The following is an 18959-nucleotide window of genomic DNA, read 5'->3' on the forward strand; positions in this document are numbered from 1 at the left end:
TGTTGTTGTTGTAGTTTTTGTCCATAGTGGGGCCTTAATTCTGGGCCTGGTGCTGTCCCTCAGCTCTTCAGCTCAAGGCTTTACCACTTGAACCACTTCTGGCCTTTTCTGCTTATGTGGTGCTGAGGAATCGAACCCAGGGCCTCATGCATGCAAGGCAAGCACTCTACCACTGAGCCACCTTCCCAGCCCCTTGGTAGTTTTTATAAAGAATCAATTACAGGATTTGTTCATCGTCTTTTATATTTTCTATTTCACTAACCTCAGTTTATGAGCTCTTTCTACGATCAGTTTGCTATTCTTTTATTGTGCCAATACTGGGGCTTGAACTTAGGGCCTGGACACTGCCCCTTACCTTTTTTGCTACTTGAACCACAGCTGCATTTCTTTTTCTTTGTTTTGTTTTGTTTTGTTGTTGCTTAATTGGAAATAAGAATCTCCAGGGTAGTCTGGGAATGTGGCTTAGGGGTAGAGTGCTTGTCTAGCATGCATGAAGCCTAGTACCACATACACAGAAAAAGCCAGAAGTGGCACTGTGGCTCAAATAGTAGAGTGCTAGCCTTGAGCCAAAAAAGCTCAGGAACAGTGTCCAGACCCTGAATTCAAGCCCTATGACTGGCAAAAAACAAGTTTTATGGACTTTTCTACCTGGGGCTGGCTTCAACTCATGATCCTAGATCTCAGCCTCCTGAGTAGCTAGGATTACAAGCCTAGCCGTCAGTGTGGGGCATGAGTCACAGGTGCTCAACCACAAATGACTTTTTTGGACAGTGTCATTCTTTCTTTGCTTTTCCCCAGTTTCCCCCTCCTTATCCCTTCATAGTTCATTTTCTACATAGTGTATACTGACTATCATGATTACATTTGTTCACCTTTCCTCCCTTTTTAGGCCCCTCCTTTGCCCCCTCCTAAAAAAGACAGCAACAAAAGCTAAAGCAAAAAAACAAAAACAAAGAAAACCTATAACCCCCCCCCCCAACAATAACAGTACAAAACCCGTATTTCCATTTTTCTGGAATTAGTTTTGATAGTGTGTTCAAAAGAGTTTCTGCTTTGGTTTCCTCCCCTAAGGGTATCCTTCTTTAATCTGAGGTTTGTGTGTGAATGCCTACAGTGTTGTACAGATTGTCTTCTCCAGTTCTAGTGTAGATCTAGCTACCACATATGAAAGAAAATATGTGCCATTTGTCTCTCTGAGTATAGCATGATTTTTTCTAGGTCTATCCATTTTCCTGCACATGACATAATCTTACTCATTCTAATGGATGAGTAAAATTCCATTGGCATCTTGGGCTGTTTCCATGACTTGGCTTTTGTGATAGTGCAGCAGTGAACATGAATATGCAAGTGTCTTTACTGTATCCTGACTTGTAATGATCTGGGTAGAGGCCAAGAGTGGTATGGCTGGGTCATAGGGAGTTCTCTGTTTAGTTTTTTGAAGAATCTCCAAACTGCCTTTCAGAATTGTACTAGTTTATAGTCCCACTAGCAGTGCAATAGGGTTCCCCTACATCTCTGCCGGAGTTTGTTGTTGTTTGAATTCTTGATATTGGCCAGTCTAACAAAGGTGAGATGGAATCAAAGTTATTTTGATTTGAATTTCCTTTATGGCCAGTGTTGTTGAGCATTTCTTGCTTCTTCTTTTGAGAACTCTGAGTTCCATTGCCCATTTATTGCTTGGTTTATTATGTCTTTTTTGGGGGTGGGTGTTAATTTTTTGAGTTCTTTGTGTAGTTTTGGATATTAGGTGTTCGTCAGATTGCTGGTAAAGATTTTCTCCTAGGGGCTGGGAAGGTGGCTCAGTGGTAGAGCACTTGCCTTGCATGCCTGAGGCCCTGGGTTCCATTCCTCAGCACCACATAAGCAAAAAGAAACAAGCCGCAAGTGGCGTTGTAGCTCAAGTGGTAGAACGCTAACCTTGAGCTGAAGAGCTGAGGGACAGTGCCCAAGCCCAGAGTTCAGGCCCCAGGACCGGACTCACAAAAAAAAAAAAAAAAAAAAAAAAAGATTTTCTCTTAGTCTTTTGACTGTCTTTCTGGTTAAGTAACTGTGACCTTTGCTGTGCAGAAACTTTTTATTTTGATTTAATCTCATTTATCAAGTCTCTAGCGTTATTTTCTGGATCCCTGGGACTCTTCAAAAAGTTCCTACCTATACCTATAAGTTCTAATGTTTCTTGTACGCCATCTTGCACTAGTTTCAAAGTTTTGGTTCTGACATCGACATCTTTGCTCCACTTTAAGTTGGTATTGGTGCATGGTGACAACAGAGATCAAATTTTATAGATGTCTAGTTTTCCCAACACCAATTATTGAAGAAGCTTTTTTTCATTGTACTTTTTTGACTCCTTTATTTGTATTTTGATCACTTTGATATGGTTTTGATCATTAAACAAGATTCTCTAATATGAAAATTTCATTTAACAGAGCTACAATAGAAGAAGCATACTCCAGATCAATGACAAAACTAGCAAAATCTGCAAGCAATTATTCACAGCTTGGGTGAGTTACTTTCTAATTCATGTTCATTCAGTCAAGGTTTTTAGGAATATTAAGTTTATATTAAGGGTATAGTAGTTTATAAGTATTGTGATATTAAGATATATCAATAATCACTTAACCACATATTCTCAGAAATGTGTCAGATGAGATTTTGTTATTCTGCAAACAACATAGAGTATATTTGCAAAAACTAAGACATTGGGCTGGGAATGTGACTTAGTGGTAGAGTGCTTGACCTAGCATGCATGAAGCCCTGAGTTTGATTCCTTAGTACCACATACACAGAAAAAGCCTGAAGTGGCACTGTGGCTCAAGTGGTAGAGTGTGAGCTTTGACTCAAAGAAGCTCAGAGACAGTGCCCAGGCCCTGAGTTCAAGCCTCAGGTCTGGCAAACTAAGGCATATTGGGACCAAGGCTGGGTGCCGGTGGCTCATGCCTATAAGCCTAGCTACTCAGGAGGCTGAGATCTGAGGATCGCGGTTCAAAGGCAGCCCGGGCAAGAAAGACTGCGAGACTCTTTTTTTTTTTTTGGGTCCGATTGTGGGGCCTGAACTCTGGGCCTGGGCGCTGTCCCTCAGCTCTTCAGCTCAAGGCTAGTGCTCTACCACTTGAGCCACAGTGCCACTTCCGGCTTTTTTCTTTTTGCTTATGTGGTGCTGAGGAATTGAACCCAGGCCTCAGGCATGCAAGGCCAAGTGGTCTACCACTGAGCCACCTTCCCAGCCCAAGACTGTGAGACTCTTATTCTAATAAACCACTCAGAAAACTGGAAGTGGTGCTGTGGCTCAAGTGGTAGAGCTCTAGACTTGAGCTGAAGAGCTCAGGGACAGCGCCCAGGCCTAGAGTTCAAGCCCCACGACTGACAAAAAAAAGTTTATGGGACCAGTGGTTTCTATTATTGTAAATGTTATTTGTTGATCAAAATGTCAACATACATGCATAGTTTACTAAGTACTTATTTAGAATGTCTATCTTTTATAAATATATATTTTTATTATCTTTAAGTTGCATAAAGGGGTTACAATTCAGCATGTCATTTATGAGTACATGCTTGTTAATGAATGTCATCTTTGTATGAATACATTTGACTGACTGAAAATAATCATTGAAGTTGCTGAATCAGTTAATGCAAAGATACTGAAACTTAGTGTTTTACCTAGCCATTCAGTAGTTTGAGATTATAAATGCTTTATTACATATAGACAGATTGTTCTAGTTTCTTAAAGTTAACTGAAATTCTCTTGTACGCTTAATAATGATCCTTACATTGCCAGGTATGGTGGTCTAATCCTGCAACCCCAGCACTCAGCAGGGTGAATGAGGAAGATTGTGAGTTTGAGGACATTCTTGTCTTCAGAGTAAAATTATCTCTCAAGAACAAAACAAAAAACAACAAAAACTGCAACAAAAACAAAACTCAATTGAGACAAAACTATTGAAATAATTTAAAATTATTTGAAGCTGGCATTGGTGGCTTATTCCTGTCTGTAATCCTAGCTACTGAGGAGACTGAGATCTGAGGATCATGGTTCAAAGCCAGCCCGGGCAGGAAAGTCCCTGAAACTCTTCAGTTAACCACAAGAAAACCGGAAGTGGCACTGTGGCTCAAGTGGTAGAGTGCTGACCTTGAGCTGAAGAGCTGAGGGACAGTGCCCAGGCCCAGAGTTCAAGCTCTGTGACTGAACAAAAAAAAACAAAAAATTTAAATATTCACATGATTTAATAGACTCAATAAATCCTCTAAACAATTTGTATTCAAGAAACGTGTTTCTTAAAAAAATTGAAAAGTAATGACTCTTTAAAATGAAAAAAACTTACAGCCATAAAAATTATGGAAAGAATAGTTCTATAGTCTAAACCTATAATAACTCTGGAAAGAATCTTGTTTAATTATATTCAAGTTGAGGAAAGGACTGGGGACAGGGCTTATGTTTGTACCTACCTTGCAAACATGAAGCCCTGAGTTCAAAACCTCATACTACCCCCCCCCCCAAAAAAAAATGTTGAGGGAAGATTCTATCTCAGCTAAGATGTTGAAATAGTTAATCTAACAAGATTTTGGCAGTGAACTTCTGTGAACTTGTCAATTTCATGAAAAATTTTATATTAACTTATATTTTATAACGATGGTCAATACAAATTAACTGATTTTAAAATCATTCTGTGATTTTCAGAATAGCTAAAAACACCTACTTTATGTAAATATTCTGCAGTATGTTTAGATTAAACAAAAGTTGCTTGGCCTTGGGATTGGGCCAAGGGGGATTGAAATCTCAGTCCATTCCCAGTGTAGAGTCCCTGCCCTTTACGTGTATGCTGACAACCACACAACTAAAAGGTCCTTACAAGTCTAGTGGGAAGGCTGGGAACTCCACCTTGAAGAACGGAGACTGGTGGTTGAGAAATGCTTTTATTTTTTTCCTTCCCATTTGTCTTCCTTTTCATAACTTTATCCCTACTCCCTTTTCTTACTTTTTTGGCACCCTCTTCTTTCTATTATAATAAACTTCTAAAACCCAGTTTCTTCTTTTCTGATCACACTAGAAGAGCCAGAAAAGTTAACTGGAATAACAAAAGTGTGTTGGGAGTTTTAACTAATTGGGCTTGGTTTTATTATAATATTCTACCCTATTTTTAGTTTTTAGGAATATGGTAGACATAATTTTTTTTTTTTTTTTTTTTTGGGTCCTGTCATGGGGCCTGAACTCTGGGCTTGGGCGCTGTCCCTCAGCTCTTTAGCTTAAGGCTAGCACTCTACCACTTGAGCCACAGCACCACTCGCGGCTTTTTTTTTTCTTTTTGCTTATGTGGTGCTGAGGAATCGAACCCAGGGCCTCATGCAAGGCAAGCGCTCTACCACTGAGCCACCTTCCCAGACCCGAGACAGAATATTTTTTGACATCAGCTTTGTTTCTTGACAACATTACTGCCTTTGGAATGTGTATTTCCATAAATAATAGGTTATTTTTTGTTGTACCATCTCTTAAGTTTGTTAAGATTCTTCTCTCTCTCTCTCTCTCTCTCTCTCTCTCTCTCTCTCTCTCTCTCTCTTTCCTTTTTTTTTTTTTGTCAGTCCTGGGGCTTGAACTCTGGGCCTGGGTACTATTCTTCAGCTCAAGGCTCAAGGCTAGCGCTCTACCATTTGAGCCACAGCGCCATTTCTGGCTTTCTGAGTGGTTTATTGGATAAGAGTCTCAGGGAGTTTCTTGCCTGAGCTGGCTTTGACTGCAATCCTCAGATCTCAGCCTCCTAGTAGCTAGGATTATAGGCAGGAGCCACCAATGCCCAGCTAAGATTTTAAATATTTATGTTGTTGTTTACTGTTGCATAGTTTAGCATTAAGTTGAATTTTGTCTTTCATGTTCAGTTGCATTTAAATAGACTTTGAATTTCTTATTTATTTTCCTTAGTGTTTATTAATGTATATACAGTAATATCTATACTTGGCCCCAGAAAATAGATGTATATGTCAAACTTAAAATTTGAGTGAGATTTAAAACTTCTTAAACAATTTTTGAAGAAATTATGTGTTGAATCCCGTTTGAGTATAAAGAATCCTTTAGTGTGAAGTAAAGGGACATTGTGTTTTTGTCTTTGTGAAATCTCACCTAATACCAGGTTTATGTGAATTGAAGTACATGTATTTTGGTACTTTAGTGAGAAGATGCATTATTGGTATCTTTTCTTGAAATTTTCTGCTTAACTCCTTGCTAAGCTTAGTGCTTATGAGACTTTGGTGTGAGATAAGAACTGATCAGGAAATGTATCAAAAAGATTTTGAATAGCGTCGTTGGACTCTTACTGTATACAATGATTGTTTCCAGTTCACTTTTCTACTGGTTAGGAAATGTAGTGATTTGCAGAAAGTACACATAAAAATAAATAAGTAATTTCACTCCCTGACCTCTTAGTAGTCATTGCTGCAGTTTCTTTTGTTTTGTATTGGAAGTTTTATTGTGAAGATACTTTAAAGCAAGAACTTGAACAAAGCATAAATTAAGATGATTCTCTATTAACCAGGCTAATTTAAACTAAGCAAGGACATCCAAAGTCCTATCCAAAATAGGATAATTGTACCAATTCTTGGTTGTACTTGAGACTGCTGAAGGTATAAATCCTTAATTTTGAGGAAAAAAATTGGTAGGCAAGAATGTCACATCCTTCACTGTTAATGAATTATTGAAGTGCATAGGTAGAGAAAATCATAATGCCCAAACATTTCAGCAGTTATTGCTATTAAATAATTCTTTTTTTTTTTTTTTGTCAGCCGTGGGGCTTGAACTCTGGGCCTGGGTGCTGTCCCTCAGCTCTTCAGCTCAAGGCGAGCGCTCTACCACTTGAGCTACAGTGCCACTTCCGGTTTTCTGGTGGTTAATTGGAGATAGGAGTCTCACGGTCTCTCCTGCCCAGGCTGGCTTTGAACCGTGATCCTCAGATCTCAGCCTCCTGAGTAGCTAGGATTATAAGCGTGAGCCACCAGCGCCTGGCTCTGTTAAATAATTCTTAAATAAAGATATAAAATATCACATGCAAAAATTTTGCTTCTTGGGGCTGGGAAGGTGGCTCAGTGGTAGAGTGCTTGCCTTGCATGCCTGAGGCCCTGGGTTCGATTCCTCAGCACCACATAAGCAAAAAGCCGGAAGTGGCGCTGTGGCTCAAGTGGTAGAGCACTAGCCTTGAGCTGAAGAGCTGAGGGACAGCGCCCAGGCCCAGAGTTCAGGCCCCACAACTGGACCCCCCAAAAAAAAAATTTGCTTCTTGAATGTTAAATTCAGAGAAACTGTTACTATTATTAATGGAACCCAGGACTTCCTAAATGGTAGACAAAGCACTCAACACTGAGCTGTATACCTAGCCTCATAGGAACTTTACTTTCAGAGAAGCATCTTAAATAGAAACTTCATAGTTAAAATTTTGATGATTGATTTAATTTTTAACAATAGTGATAAACTTTCTAATTCAGCTTTTTTTTTTTTTTTTTTTTTTTTTTTTTTTTAATTTTTTTTTTTATCCGGTCGTGGGGCCTGAACTCTGGGCCTGGGCGCTGTCCCTCAGCTCTTCAGCTCAAGGCTAGCGCTCTACCACTTGAGCCACAGCACCACTTACAGCTTTTTTCTTTTTGCTTATGTGGTGCTGAGGAATTGAACCCAGGGCCTCAGGCATGCAAGGCAAGCGCTCTACCACTGAGCCACCTTCCCAGCCCATCTAATTCAGCTTTTAATAGCTAAGTCAATATAGAAAGCAATGTAATTGAGAAGGATCTGTGATATGTGACATAAAATTAATCCACATTTGTGACAGGAATACATTCAGTAATTAACCAAGGATGAAAAAATAGAAAATCAAGATCAGTTTGTTAGTTTTTCCATTAAAAAAATTTTTTTTTGCCAGTCCTGGGGCTTGAACTCAGGGCATGGGCACTGTCCCTGAGCTTCTTTTGCTCAAGACTAGCACTCTACCTACCACTTGAGCCACAGCGCCATTTCTGGCTTTTTCTATTTATGTGGTATTGAGGAATCAAACCCAGGGCTTCGTGCATGCTAGGCAAGCACTCTACTACTAAGCCACCTTCTCAGCCAATCTTTCTGTTATTTTAATTTGGTCTTCATTATTATTTCTAGTAGTTCCATCTTAGAACTTTAAAGTTTTTCTTTTTCTTTCTCTCTCTCTCTCTTTTTTTTTTGGTCAGTTGTGGGGCTTGAACTCTGGGCCTGGGCGCTGTCCCTGAAGTCTTCAGCTCAAGGCTAGCACTCTACCACTTGAGCCACAGTACCACTTCCAGTTTTCTGGTGGTTTATTGGAGATTAGATTTTCACGGACTTTCCTGCCTGGGCTGGCTTTGAACTGCGATCCTCAGATCTCAGCCTCCTGAGTAGCTAGGATTACAGACATGAACCACCAGTGCACTGCTGCTGCTGCTGCTGCTGCTGCTGCTGCTGCTCCTGCTCCTTCTTCTCCTCCTTCTTCTCCTCCTCCTTCTTCTCCTCCTCCTTCTTCTCCTCCTCCTTCTTCTCCTCCTCCTTCTCCTCCTCCTTCTTCTCCTCCTCCTCCTTCTCCTCCTTCTTCCTTCTCCTCCTTCTTCCTTCTCCCTTCTCCCTTCTCCCTTCTCCCTTCTCCCTTCTCCCTTCTCCCTTCTCCCTTCTTCTCCTCCTGCTCCTCCTGCTCCTCCTTCTTTCTTCTTCCTTCTTCCTTCTTCTTCTTCTTCTTCTTCTTCTTCTTCTTCTTCTTCTTCTTCTTCTTCTGTTGTGGGGCTTGACCTCAGGGCCTAGGTATTGTCCTTGAGCTCTTTTGCTCATGGTGCTCTACCACTTTGAGCCACAGCATCACTTCCAAACCTTTCTTTTTCTTTTAGTGAATTATTTCTATGTTGTTCCTTTTCCTTAGAACGTTTGCTCCAGTGTGGGATGTATTCAAAACATCTACAGAGAAATTAGCAAATTGTCACTTGGATCTTGTTAGAAAATTACAGGAATTAATAAAAGAAGTTCAGAAGTATGGAGAAGAACAAGTAAAATCTCATAAAAAGGTATTGTTTTTTTTTTTCTCATGAAAGTATTGCTTAGTTAGATATTAAGTACTTTCTGGTTTATTCATTTTGTTAAATCATCATGCCAAACAGACGAAAGAAGAAGTTGCAGGAACTCTAGAAGCTGTTCAAACCATTCAGAGCATAACTCAGGCCCTTCAGAAATCCAAGGAAATTTACAATGCCAAGTGTGTAGAACAAGAGCGTCTGAAAAAGGAAGGAGCTACACAAAGAGAAATAGAAAAGGTAATTGTAATAGAAATAGTACATGCAGTCGTGGAATTCCTTGGAATACCTTCTGACTAGTCAACATACAGTTTAACAAAATGAATATCAAGAAGCTAAAACTAATTGGAGTGGGGGGTTACTGGGAGAGTGTGGGTGAATGAAAAAGGGAATGGGGAACAAATTCAGCCAGAATACTCAATGTACATGCATGATAAAGGAAGTAGGAAATATGAAATGAGTCTGGGAAAAGGAGTCAATGGGATGAATGAGAATGGTGGAAGGGATGACTGCTCAAAAAGCACTGAATACATAAAGGGATATGATAACTAGAAACCTCTTGTTACAATCATTTGAATTATAAGAAAACAGTTTTTTAAACAAAGAACTACCTTGTAATTGATGGCATAAAGTTAAAATCTGGAGAATATATTGAGAAGATAACGAACACACTTCAAGAAATAGATGCCTTGATCTGGATTTTAGGGCATTATATGTATTTTCAAAGTTAAATATGAACACTTCTGCTTTAGAAACTAAATATGCTTTGTGAAATGGGTATACTAAAGGTTGATACTTGTACTAACTTTCTACTTTGTTTTGAAACTATCCATGGCTTTGGGAGCTGATCAACAAGCTTTTTAAGGTTTGGATTTTAGAATTTAAGAAGTCTTGAAGTTTATATTTGTAATTTTTTATTTGCCTTAATTTAAAAATGATTTATGAAACATAACTCATAAATACATAAGTACATGCTTATACATTTAGGCCCTTTGTTCAAATGTTAATTAAGAAATAGATTGACTGCTCATGTTATTATAATTCTTAGATAATCCAAATCTGATATACTTAGGGAATGATATTGTAATAGGCTTGAGCTCTTATACAACATAATGAAATAATAAAATATATATTGTATAACAAATTGGAAATTTCTTAAAGGAAAAAATAAAAAGCAGCAAATAATTTTAAAAAATGTTCCAGGGCTGGGAAAGTGGCTCAGTGGCAGAGTGCTTGCCTTGCATGCATGAGGCCCTGGGTTCGATTCTTTAGTACCACATAAGCAGAAAAAGTCAGAAGTGGTGTTGTGGCTCAAGTGGTAGAGTGCTAGCCTTGAGCTGAAGAGCTGAGGGACAGCGCCCAGACCCAGAGTTCAGGCCCCATGACTCCCCCCCCCCAAAAAAAAAAGTTCCAGAATTTGTGGTGTAGCTCAATAGAACACTTGCCTAATGTGCAAGGTCCCACTTTTGATTTCCAGCACCATAAAAAGAGCAAAAACAAAAAACCTCAAATTTTTCATCTTCCTTTTTAGTGATGACTTTACATGGCCAATCTACTAGGGTTTGTAGTTTCTATAGATCTACTTGAAGAATTCATAGTATTAGCATACTATTTATAAAGTGTAGACAGTAATTCAGTATTACTCTTTAGCTATTTCTTACGAAAGCAGTTTCTTTTAAAAAAATATGAGTACATTTTAAATTTGCTCCTACGTCCTTTTTTATAATACTTTTAGTCATTTGTAAAACACTTCAAGAATCAAATTCTTTTTCAGATTTCATTCTTGCTTTTCACTGGTGGCCCACAACCTCTATCCTAAAACTAATCGGGAGACTGATAGGTGAGGATTATAGTTCTGAGCCAGTCTGGTCAGAAAAGTCCATGAGACTTTTATCTGCAGTTAAGCACTAAAAAGCTAGAAATGGAGGTGTTGCTTACATGGTAGAGTGCAAAAAAGCTAAGGGCCCCAACTTGAAGCCCCAGGACTGTCACATAAAAAAAAAAAAAGCAAATATAATGAAAGTGTTTGCTACTATATAGTTCTAAAATTTCTTCTATATCCCTGTGGTAGTTATTATAAATATTGAATCCACCTTTGTTCTAAACCACAATCCAGTGTTGCAGATATTTGTTTAAAAGGACATCTGTATTTTATGAATGATACTATTGAACTATTGATTTGTGTTAAAAAGAATTAGAACTTTTAAAAAGTACCTTCTTTCTTCCTTAATGTTTCCAAATAGGGGAAATGAAAAATTTAGTTTTGTTAATATCAGAGAGTATATTCCAAAAGGGACTAACTGGCTTATAATTTTGGGTTAGATTCAGTTCTTAACCTTTGAGCTAAAGATGACAATTTTATGGTTAGTAGTAGTAATTAGCATGTTAAATTGAATAGCTACATCAGTAGTATTATGGTATAATTTTATATGGGAAAAATGAAAATTTACTGGTGTACAGGTTTTTCGTTGACTTATATTAGCTATTGGTGTACAAATTTTAAATGACTATTTTTGTCTTTGACTTAGTGAAGACCTGGTTAACAAATTTTTCAGAATTCTAGAGACGAGTATAGAAGGAAGAAATGATATGTCAGGAGATTCTTTCCATCTTTCTCTTTTTTTAAATTATATTTTTATTACCTTTAGTTGTACAAAGGGTTATCATTCAACAAATCTGTTTTTAAGTACAATTCATCTTGACCAATATCACCCTTTCATCATTCTCTCCTCTCCCTCCTAACTCCATGCCTCTTCTGTCTCTTAAATTCCTTTATTATGTGATGACTAATGTTACGAATAATTACTTTGTTTATATTCTAGAAATACAGGTCTTCTATAAGGAGTAATTTTCTTCCAGGCGATCATCCTTTATTTTATATTTATTTATTTATTTATTTATTTATTTATTTATTTATTTATTTATTTATTTATTTATTTATTTATTTATTGGGTCTGGTCGTGGGGCCTGAACTCTGGGCCTGGGCGCTGTCCCTCAGCTCTTTAGCTCAAGGCTAGTGCTCTACCACTTGAGCTACAGCGCCACTTCTGGCTTTTTCTTTTTGCTTATGTGGTGCTGAGGAATCGAACCCAGGGCCTCAGACATGCAAAGCAAGGGCTCTACCACTGAGCCACCTTCCCAGCCTCATCCTTTATTTTTAATGACATCATAAGTTCTTTGTCAGTAAAAAAAAACAAAAACCATTACTGAATTGTCCATAAACAGCTTTTGTGTTTACTTGGAAAATAATCAAGAAAAATTTAAACAATATTATTTGAACTTTTGCAGTTCATAAATTATTATAATAAAAATTGATTATTTTAGCTGTAATTTTATTAGAATATTTACACTTTCCTAAATAGTGTACTCAAATATTTTTCTGATTGACAATTAGATTATGATGTAATAATTTATATGTAATAGCAAGTCAGAATTTTAGTTCCAAGTTTGTCACTTTGTTTAGATACTGTGAATGTTATTAAAGGCTAAATACATTATATTCCCTTCTGTCTGTAAGAAGCTTTTCTTTTCTTGGAGAGCTGAGGTACATGATTAAATAGTGAGTTATAAGAAGTTAGAAAATCGCTTGAATGGTAAGTTGAGAAGTGCAAGTATCTTAACGTGTATAGTACCTGTGAAAAGAAAGATGGCTAGAGATGTAGCTCAGTGGTGGTAGAGTATTGGCTTAGTGTGTTCAAGGCTTTATGTTTGATTCCCCAGCACTGAAAAAAAGGGAAAAGAAATAAAGACTACAAGAAAGCTGAATAAATTACTTTTAAAATTGTGGACATAGTCATAGTTTTTAAAAATCTTTCAAATCTTTAGGAGTGATTGTAAGCCATGTCTTAATATGTAACATAAATTACTAAATCATAATTTAATAAGCAATAGAGAAAAAGAGTAAAATTTAGGAAAAGAAGCAAGTAAAGATGGGTTTGCTAATGAGATCACATAATTTTGTTAGACTTTTATTAAAAATCACCCTATAGATTGTAGGATGACTTTAAGTTATAGAAAGGATTTATTTAGTATAGGATGAAGTAGGGAAAAATGGAGAAGAAAGAAAATAATTTCTGTTTTGTTTATGTTACTTATTTACTTACTATTAAGGAGTTGTTACAGTTCCTTAAGTCAGATGGTAAGTACAGTGCTTCTTGGACAATATCACTCCTTCCTTTGCTTTTCCTCTATTTTCTTCTTCCTATCCTTGCCCAGAAGTTTCATAGTTCATTTTGTATATAGTATATATGCATTTGTTTACCTTTCTTCCTTCCATTCCTGTGCCTATTTTACCACCTCCACCACCAAAAAAAATGAGACAACAGCAACAACAAAACAATACCACCACCAACAAAAAACTTTGTTTCCATTTCCTAGAATTCTTTTGATAAATTCTTTTGCTGTTCAGAGGGTTGTATTCTTTAAAAGTCCTTGAAGAAAAGATCCCTTGTATAACTTACTTTGATATTCTTCACTTTCTCATATTTAGTATATTGCTGTTTTTTACTAAGTAATAAAACTAGAACTGTGATATTATACTAGAAGTTTGTTTTTAGGGATAGAAATTTTGAAAAAATAGGAAACATTTAAAAATTCATTGCTTTAGTTGAACATAATAGAAAATAAGAACAATGAAGGAAAACTAAGTATTAACTTTTTTTTGGGGGGGGGGGTCTGGACGTGGGGCCTGAACTCTGGGCCTGGGCGCTGTCCCTCAGCTCTTCAGCTCAAGGCTAGCGCTCTACCACTTGAGCCACAGCGCCACTTCTGGCTTTTTTCTTATGTGGTCCTGAGGAATGGAACCCAGGGCCTCATGCATGCAAGGCAAGCGCTCTACCACTGAGACACCTTCCCAGTCCCTAAGTGTTAACTTTTGAACTTTGTTGATAGACTTTAATAAAACAGTAAATGGTGTGTGTGTGTGTGTGTGTGTGTGTGTGTGTGTGTGTGTGTGTGTGTGTGTGTGTGTGTGTGTGTGTGTGTGTGTGTTTTGTCATCAAGGAAAGAAGAAAGATGCAAGGACAGAAAGAATATCAAGTGCTTCTGATGGTATTGTCAGATTTTCTTGTGGATAGGAAATTTCTTTGCAATAGTGTGTTGACATAGTCTTAGCAACTTCACATAATTATAATGTGGTTATATATTGTATAGTCATAATACTCTTAAGTTATAAAGTAAGCATATTTAAAGTTTTCAAAGTACATTTGATCAGATAGAAAGGAGAGTCAGTATTTAATCTCTGAGTTATTATTTGACCATAAAAATAAAATGACCAAGATAGGCTTAACCAAGCTATTAAAATTGGCTGTTTGTCATACTGAACTCTTAAAATATGTTTTATTTTGTTATTTCAAAATATATTAGGAAAGAAAAAAGGTTAATGTGTAGTTTAAAATGTTTTTGTCTTGTTACAGGCAGCTGTTAAATCTAAGAAAGCTACAGATACCTATAAACTCTATGTGGAGAGATATGCATTAGCAAAAGCTGATTTTGAACAGAAAATGACAGAAACAGTTCAGGTTGGTAATTTTAAGACATTAAATTGAAAATAGCACATTTGTATTATTTACAGTTATTAACACAATATTTGTCATATATAATTTAGTCTTAGAAATGTTTAGATACCCAGACTAAATGTTCTAATATTGTGGTATTTTAAGGTATTGAATTTTGTTTGTGAGCTTGTGGACCAAGATGTTATAATGGTGGTGTCATAAGGACATATGCAGGTAGAAGAAGGTATTTAAAGATAATTGAGCTGGGGGCTCAAGCCTCACGCCAATAGTACTGTCTACCTAGAAGGCTCAGATCTGAGGATCGTGGTTCAAAGCCAGCCCCGGCAGACTCTTATCTCCAATAAACCACCAAAAAACTGGAAGTGGTGCTGTGGCTCAAGTGGCAGAACGCTAGCTTTGAGCTGAAGAGCTCAGGGATAGCACCCAGGCCCAGAGTTCAAGCCCCACGACTGATTAAAGAAAAATTAAAATAAAACAATAAAAATAAAAAGTCTATCTTCCATAAACTTAGTTAAATTTTATCCAATTTGTATATCCAATTTGATGTTCCTTAGAACCTAGTTAACGGTCAGGTTTAAAGTAGGTGCTTTTCATAAATTGATTTCCATTCTTCTTTGTCTTCTTTCTTGTTTTACTATCTTAGTATTTATCATTATCGTTTTCTTTTTTTTCTGTTCTGGTACTGGGGTTGTCACTTGAGCTACAGCCCTACTTCTGGCTTTTTGGTGATGATTGTAGATAAGAATCTTACAAACTTTTCTGCGTGGGCTGGCTTTGAACTGAGATCCTGAGATCTTAACCTCCTGAGTAGGGTTACAGGTGTGAGCCACCAATACCTTGCTGATTAAGATACTGGGAATTTAATTTTTCTTTTTTTTTTTCTGGTAAAACTCATTTTATTAAGAGAAAGGAAGAATCCTTTTAAAATTATCACTCTAAAGCCATATATCAAAACAAATCAAGAGGCAGAACTTAATTTTACTATCATATTAAGTAGCTTACATATATACCTAGCTTTGTAGGGTTTTTTTTTTTGTTTGTTTGGGTTTTTTGGACTGGTACTCAAGCTTGAACTCAGAGCCTGGGTACTATCCTTTAGTTTTTTTACTTAAGGCTGGTACTGTACCAACCATAGCTTGAGTCATAGCTTGACTTCAGGCTTTTGATGGTTAATTAAAGATAAGAGTCTCACTCAAACTTCCATCCTTCTATCTCAGACTCTCAAGTAGCTAGGATTATAGGCATTGTCACCTGGCTTGTACTTTTTTTTTCTTGGCATTAAATCATAAAATAGCTTTCTCTATATCCTCACAATCTTTCAAAGGCCCACAGATATTCTATAAGGCATTCACAAAATAAGTGGCTTACAGTATCAGGTTTGCTTGTTTCTGTGCTTTGTGTTCGTGGTGGGCTAAAACTCTTGTGGTAAGGCTAGTAGTGGTTGGAACTTCTTTTTGGAACATAGTCATTATGTTTGAGAAGCTAGAAACATAGTGAAGGACCTAGTGAGCTCCTTTACCCATATTTTTTGTTTGTTCTTTCTCAGTAAATTGCAGTTCTGTGAGAAGAGAAATTGATTGTTTTGTTTACTGTTACATCCTAAGCATTTAAAATAGTTCCCAGCTCATGGTACACATCTGATAAGCACAAAAGATGTACTTCGTATAGATGTACTTTCTGTCTCACTTGAAGAAGTGAATGATTGACATCTCAGAAACCCAAAAGGTTTACATGCTAAAATTCATCTGTCTTTAGCTACCATTCCATAGGCTCTGTGGTAGATGCTGACTATGTAGATTATATCTGTAAATAATAAAACTTACATGGGTTTCATAGAACAGAATGAGAGGCAGACATTAAGCACTTGATTATTAGATAACAAAGTATAAATATTACAAGGGAAAAAGGTATTTTCACTCCATGAGATAAGATAATAGGAATGACCTAATTTTTTCTTTTTCTTTTCTTTTCTTTTTTTTTTTTTTTTTGTCAGTCATGGGGCTTGAACTCTGGGCCCTGGGCGCTGTCCCTCAGCTCTTCAGCTCAAGGCGAGTGCTCTACCACTTGAACCACAGTGCCACTTTTAGGTTTTTCTGGTGGTTTATTGGAGATAAGAGTCTCATGGACTTTCCTGCCTGGGCTGGCTTTGAACCGAGATCCTCAGATCTCACCCTCCTGGGTAGCTAGGATTATAGTCATGAGCCACCGGTGCCCTGCTAGGAATGACCTAATTTGGATTAGGTTATTTTTGGAGAGAAAAAGCTTTTGGAGACATGAAACTAAGACTTAAAGAAGACTGGGAGGGGGCTGGGAAGGTGGCTCAGTAGTAGAATGCTTGCCTTGCATGCATGAGGCCCTGGGTTTGATTCCTCAACTCTACATAAGCAGAAAAAGCTGGAAGTGTCACTGTGACTCAAGTGATAGAGTGTTAGCTGAAATGCTTAGGATCAGTGCCCAGGTCCAGAGTTCAGGCCCTACAACCAACCAAAAAAAAAGAATGACTGGGAGACTGGTAGGGCAAAAGTGTCCCCAAACTTTGGAGCCCAGAGATATAAAAGAAATTTAGTGATTTCTGATCACATTACTCCATGCTGAAGAAATTTAAACATTAAATATGAGGGGAAGTAATCTCATACGATACAGAGAAAAATAATAAATCATTTAGGCCAGTTACTTAGAACCAGTTTAAGTTGGCAATAAAGGGTAATCAGGTTTGTGTAAAAGAAATGATGAATGTATTTTGTTTGGATATTGATAGCTCAGCACTTCCCAAACCCTGTTTTGAGGAACATTGTGTGATAGTAATGTTTTTGGGTTTTTTTTGTCGGTCGTGGGGCTTGAACTCTGGGCCTGGGCGCTGTCCCTGCACTCTTCAGCTCAAGGCAAGTTCTCTACCTTGAGCCACAGTGCCACTTTAGGTTTTCTAGTGGTTTATCGGACATAAGAGTCACATGGACTTTCCTGCCTGGGCTGGCTTTGAACCGTGATCCTCAGATCTCAGCCTCCTGAGTAGCTAGGATTACTGGCGTGAGCCATCGGTGCCCAGCTGATAGTGATGTTTAAGGGGCAAGTAAAACATTAAATAAGGTTGTGAGGTCAAACTTTAGAAAACACTGGATTAAGCAAAATGAAGTTCCATTGTTCCAGTATTTCTCAGGACTTTTTAATGCTTATTGTGAAGCCAAGGCTAGCAGCAACTTTTTCTCTCAGGTATAAATGTTAGAGTACCTTGGAGGTTTTTCCAGACAACATCCCGACCAGTTCTACCCATTCCTCAGGCAGCACTTGGAGGATCTGTGTGTTTTATGCTGATCTGATCCTATCCTTACCTTTGGTGCTATGTTGAGAGTACACAGGCTTTCTTACAAATGACAGAGTACCTCTTTTGGAGAATACATTAAACATATCAAGGATTGTAAAGACATTTTAAAAGTCTTTATTTAGATTATGAAGGCTTCAGGGCTGGGAAGGTAGCTCAGTGGTAAAGCGCTTGCCTTGCATGCCAGAGGCCCTGGGTTCGATTCCTCAGCACCACATAAGCAAAAAAGAAAAAAGCCAGAAGTGGCGCTGTGGCTCAAGTGGTAGAGCCCTAGCCTTGAGCTGAAGAGCTGAGGGACAGCGCCCAGGCCCAGAGTTCAGGCCCCACGACCGGACCCCCCCCCCAAAAAAAAAAAAAAAGATTATGAAGGCTTCAGAGGTAAACTCTAGCTTTTGATCTGCTATCATACAGTTTTTCAGTTTTAGAAACTTTTCTTCCTTGGCTTTTGTAATTATTCTCTTGGGTCTCTGTTTTTTAAACCATGTTTATAGAGTTGAACTTGAATTATTTTTAAGCTCTGGAAAAGTTTATATAAGCAAAATACATTAACTTTTCTCTGAGCTGTTTTTTAGTGTAAATTCATTTGTCTAGATGTATTGTTAAATGCTATCTAAACTAACTTGCAGGGCTGGGAAGGTGGCTCAGTGGTAGAGCGCTTGCCTTGCATGCATGAGGTCCTCAGTACCACATAAACAGAAAAAAATAGCCGGAAGTGGCGCTGTGGCTCAAGTTGTAGAGTGCTAGCCTTGAGCTGAAGAATTGAGGGACAGTGCCCAGGCCCAGAGTTCAGGCCCCACGATCGGACCCCCCCCCAAAAAAAATTAACTTACTTAAGTTGGTTATCTAAATTGAAATGATTTCTATAATCTTTTGATCCCAGAATATGTTTTTGTATGCATCTATATATATATATATATTTTTTTTTTTTGGGTCCGGTCATGGGGCCTGAACTCTGGGCCTGAGCGCTGTCCCTCAGCTCTTCTGCTGAAGGCTAGCGCTCTACCACTTGAGCCACAGCGCCACTTCCGGCTTTTTTTTCTTTTTGCTTATGTGGTGCTGAGGAATTGAACCCAGGGCCTTGGGCATGCAAG

General features: G+C 37.9%; 1 protein-coding gene across 2 annotated transcripts in view; it reads left to right on the forward strand.

Moving 5' to 3' along the window:
* The window catches only part of Fcho2 (FCH and mu domain containing endocytic adaptor 2), a 134697-nt gene that overhangs the window by 28531 nt on the left and 87207 nt on the right, over nt 1-18959 (forward strand). For both annotated transcript variants that reach the window (XM_070031331.1, XM_070031330.1), the window contains exons 3-6: nt 2427-2501; nt 8886-9027; nt 9121-9273; nt 14448-14552. In XM_070031331.1, coding sequence (XP_069887432.1) covers nt 2427-2501; nt 8886-9027; nt 9121-9273; nt 14448-14552 — 475 coding nt within the window. The remainder of the gene's footprint in view (nt 1-2426; nt 2502-8885; nt 9028-9120; nt 9274-14447; nt 14553-18959) is intronic.

Source organism: Dipodomys merriami, unplaced genomic scaffold (assembly GCF_024711535.1).
Source record: "Dipodomys merriami isolate MVZ:Mamm:240054 unplaced genomic scaffold, mDipMer1.0.p SCAF_20, whole genome shotgun sequence".
Lineage (NCBI taxonomy): Eukaryota > Metazoa > Chordata > Mammalia > Rodentia > Heteromyidae > Dipodomys > Dipodomys merriami.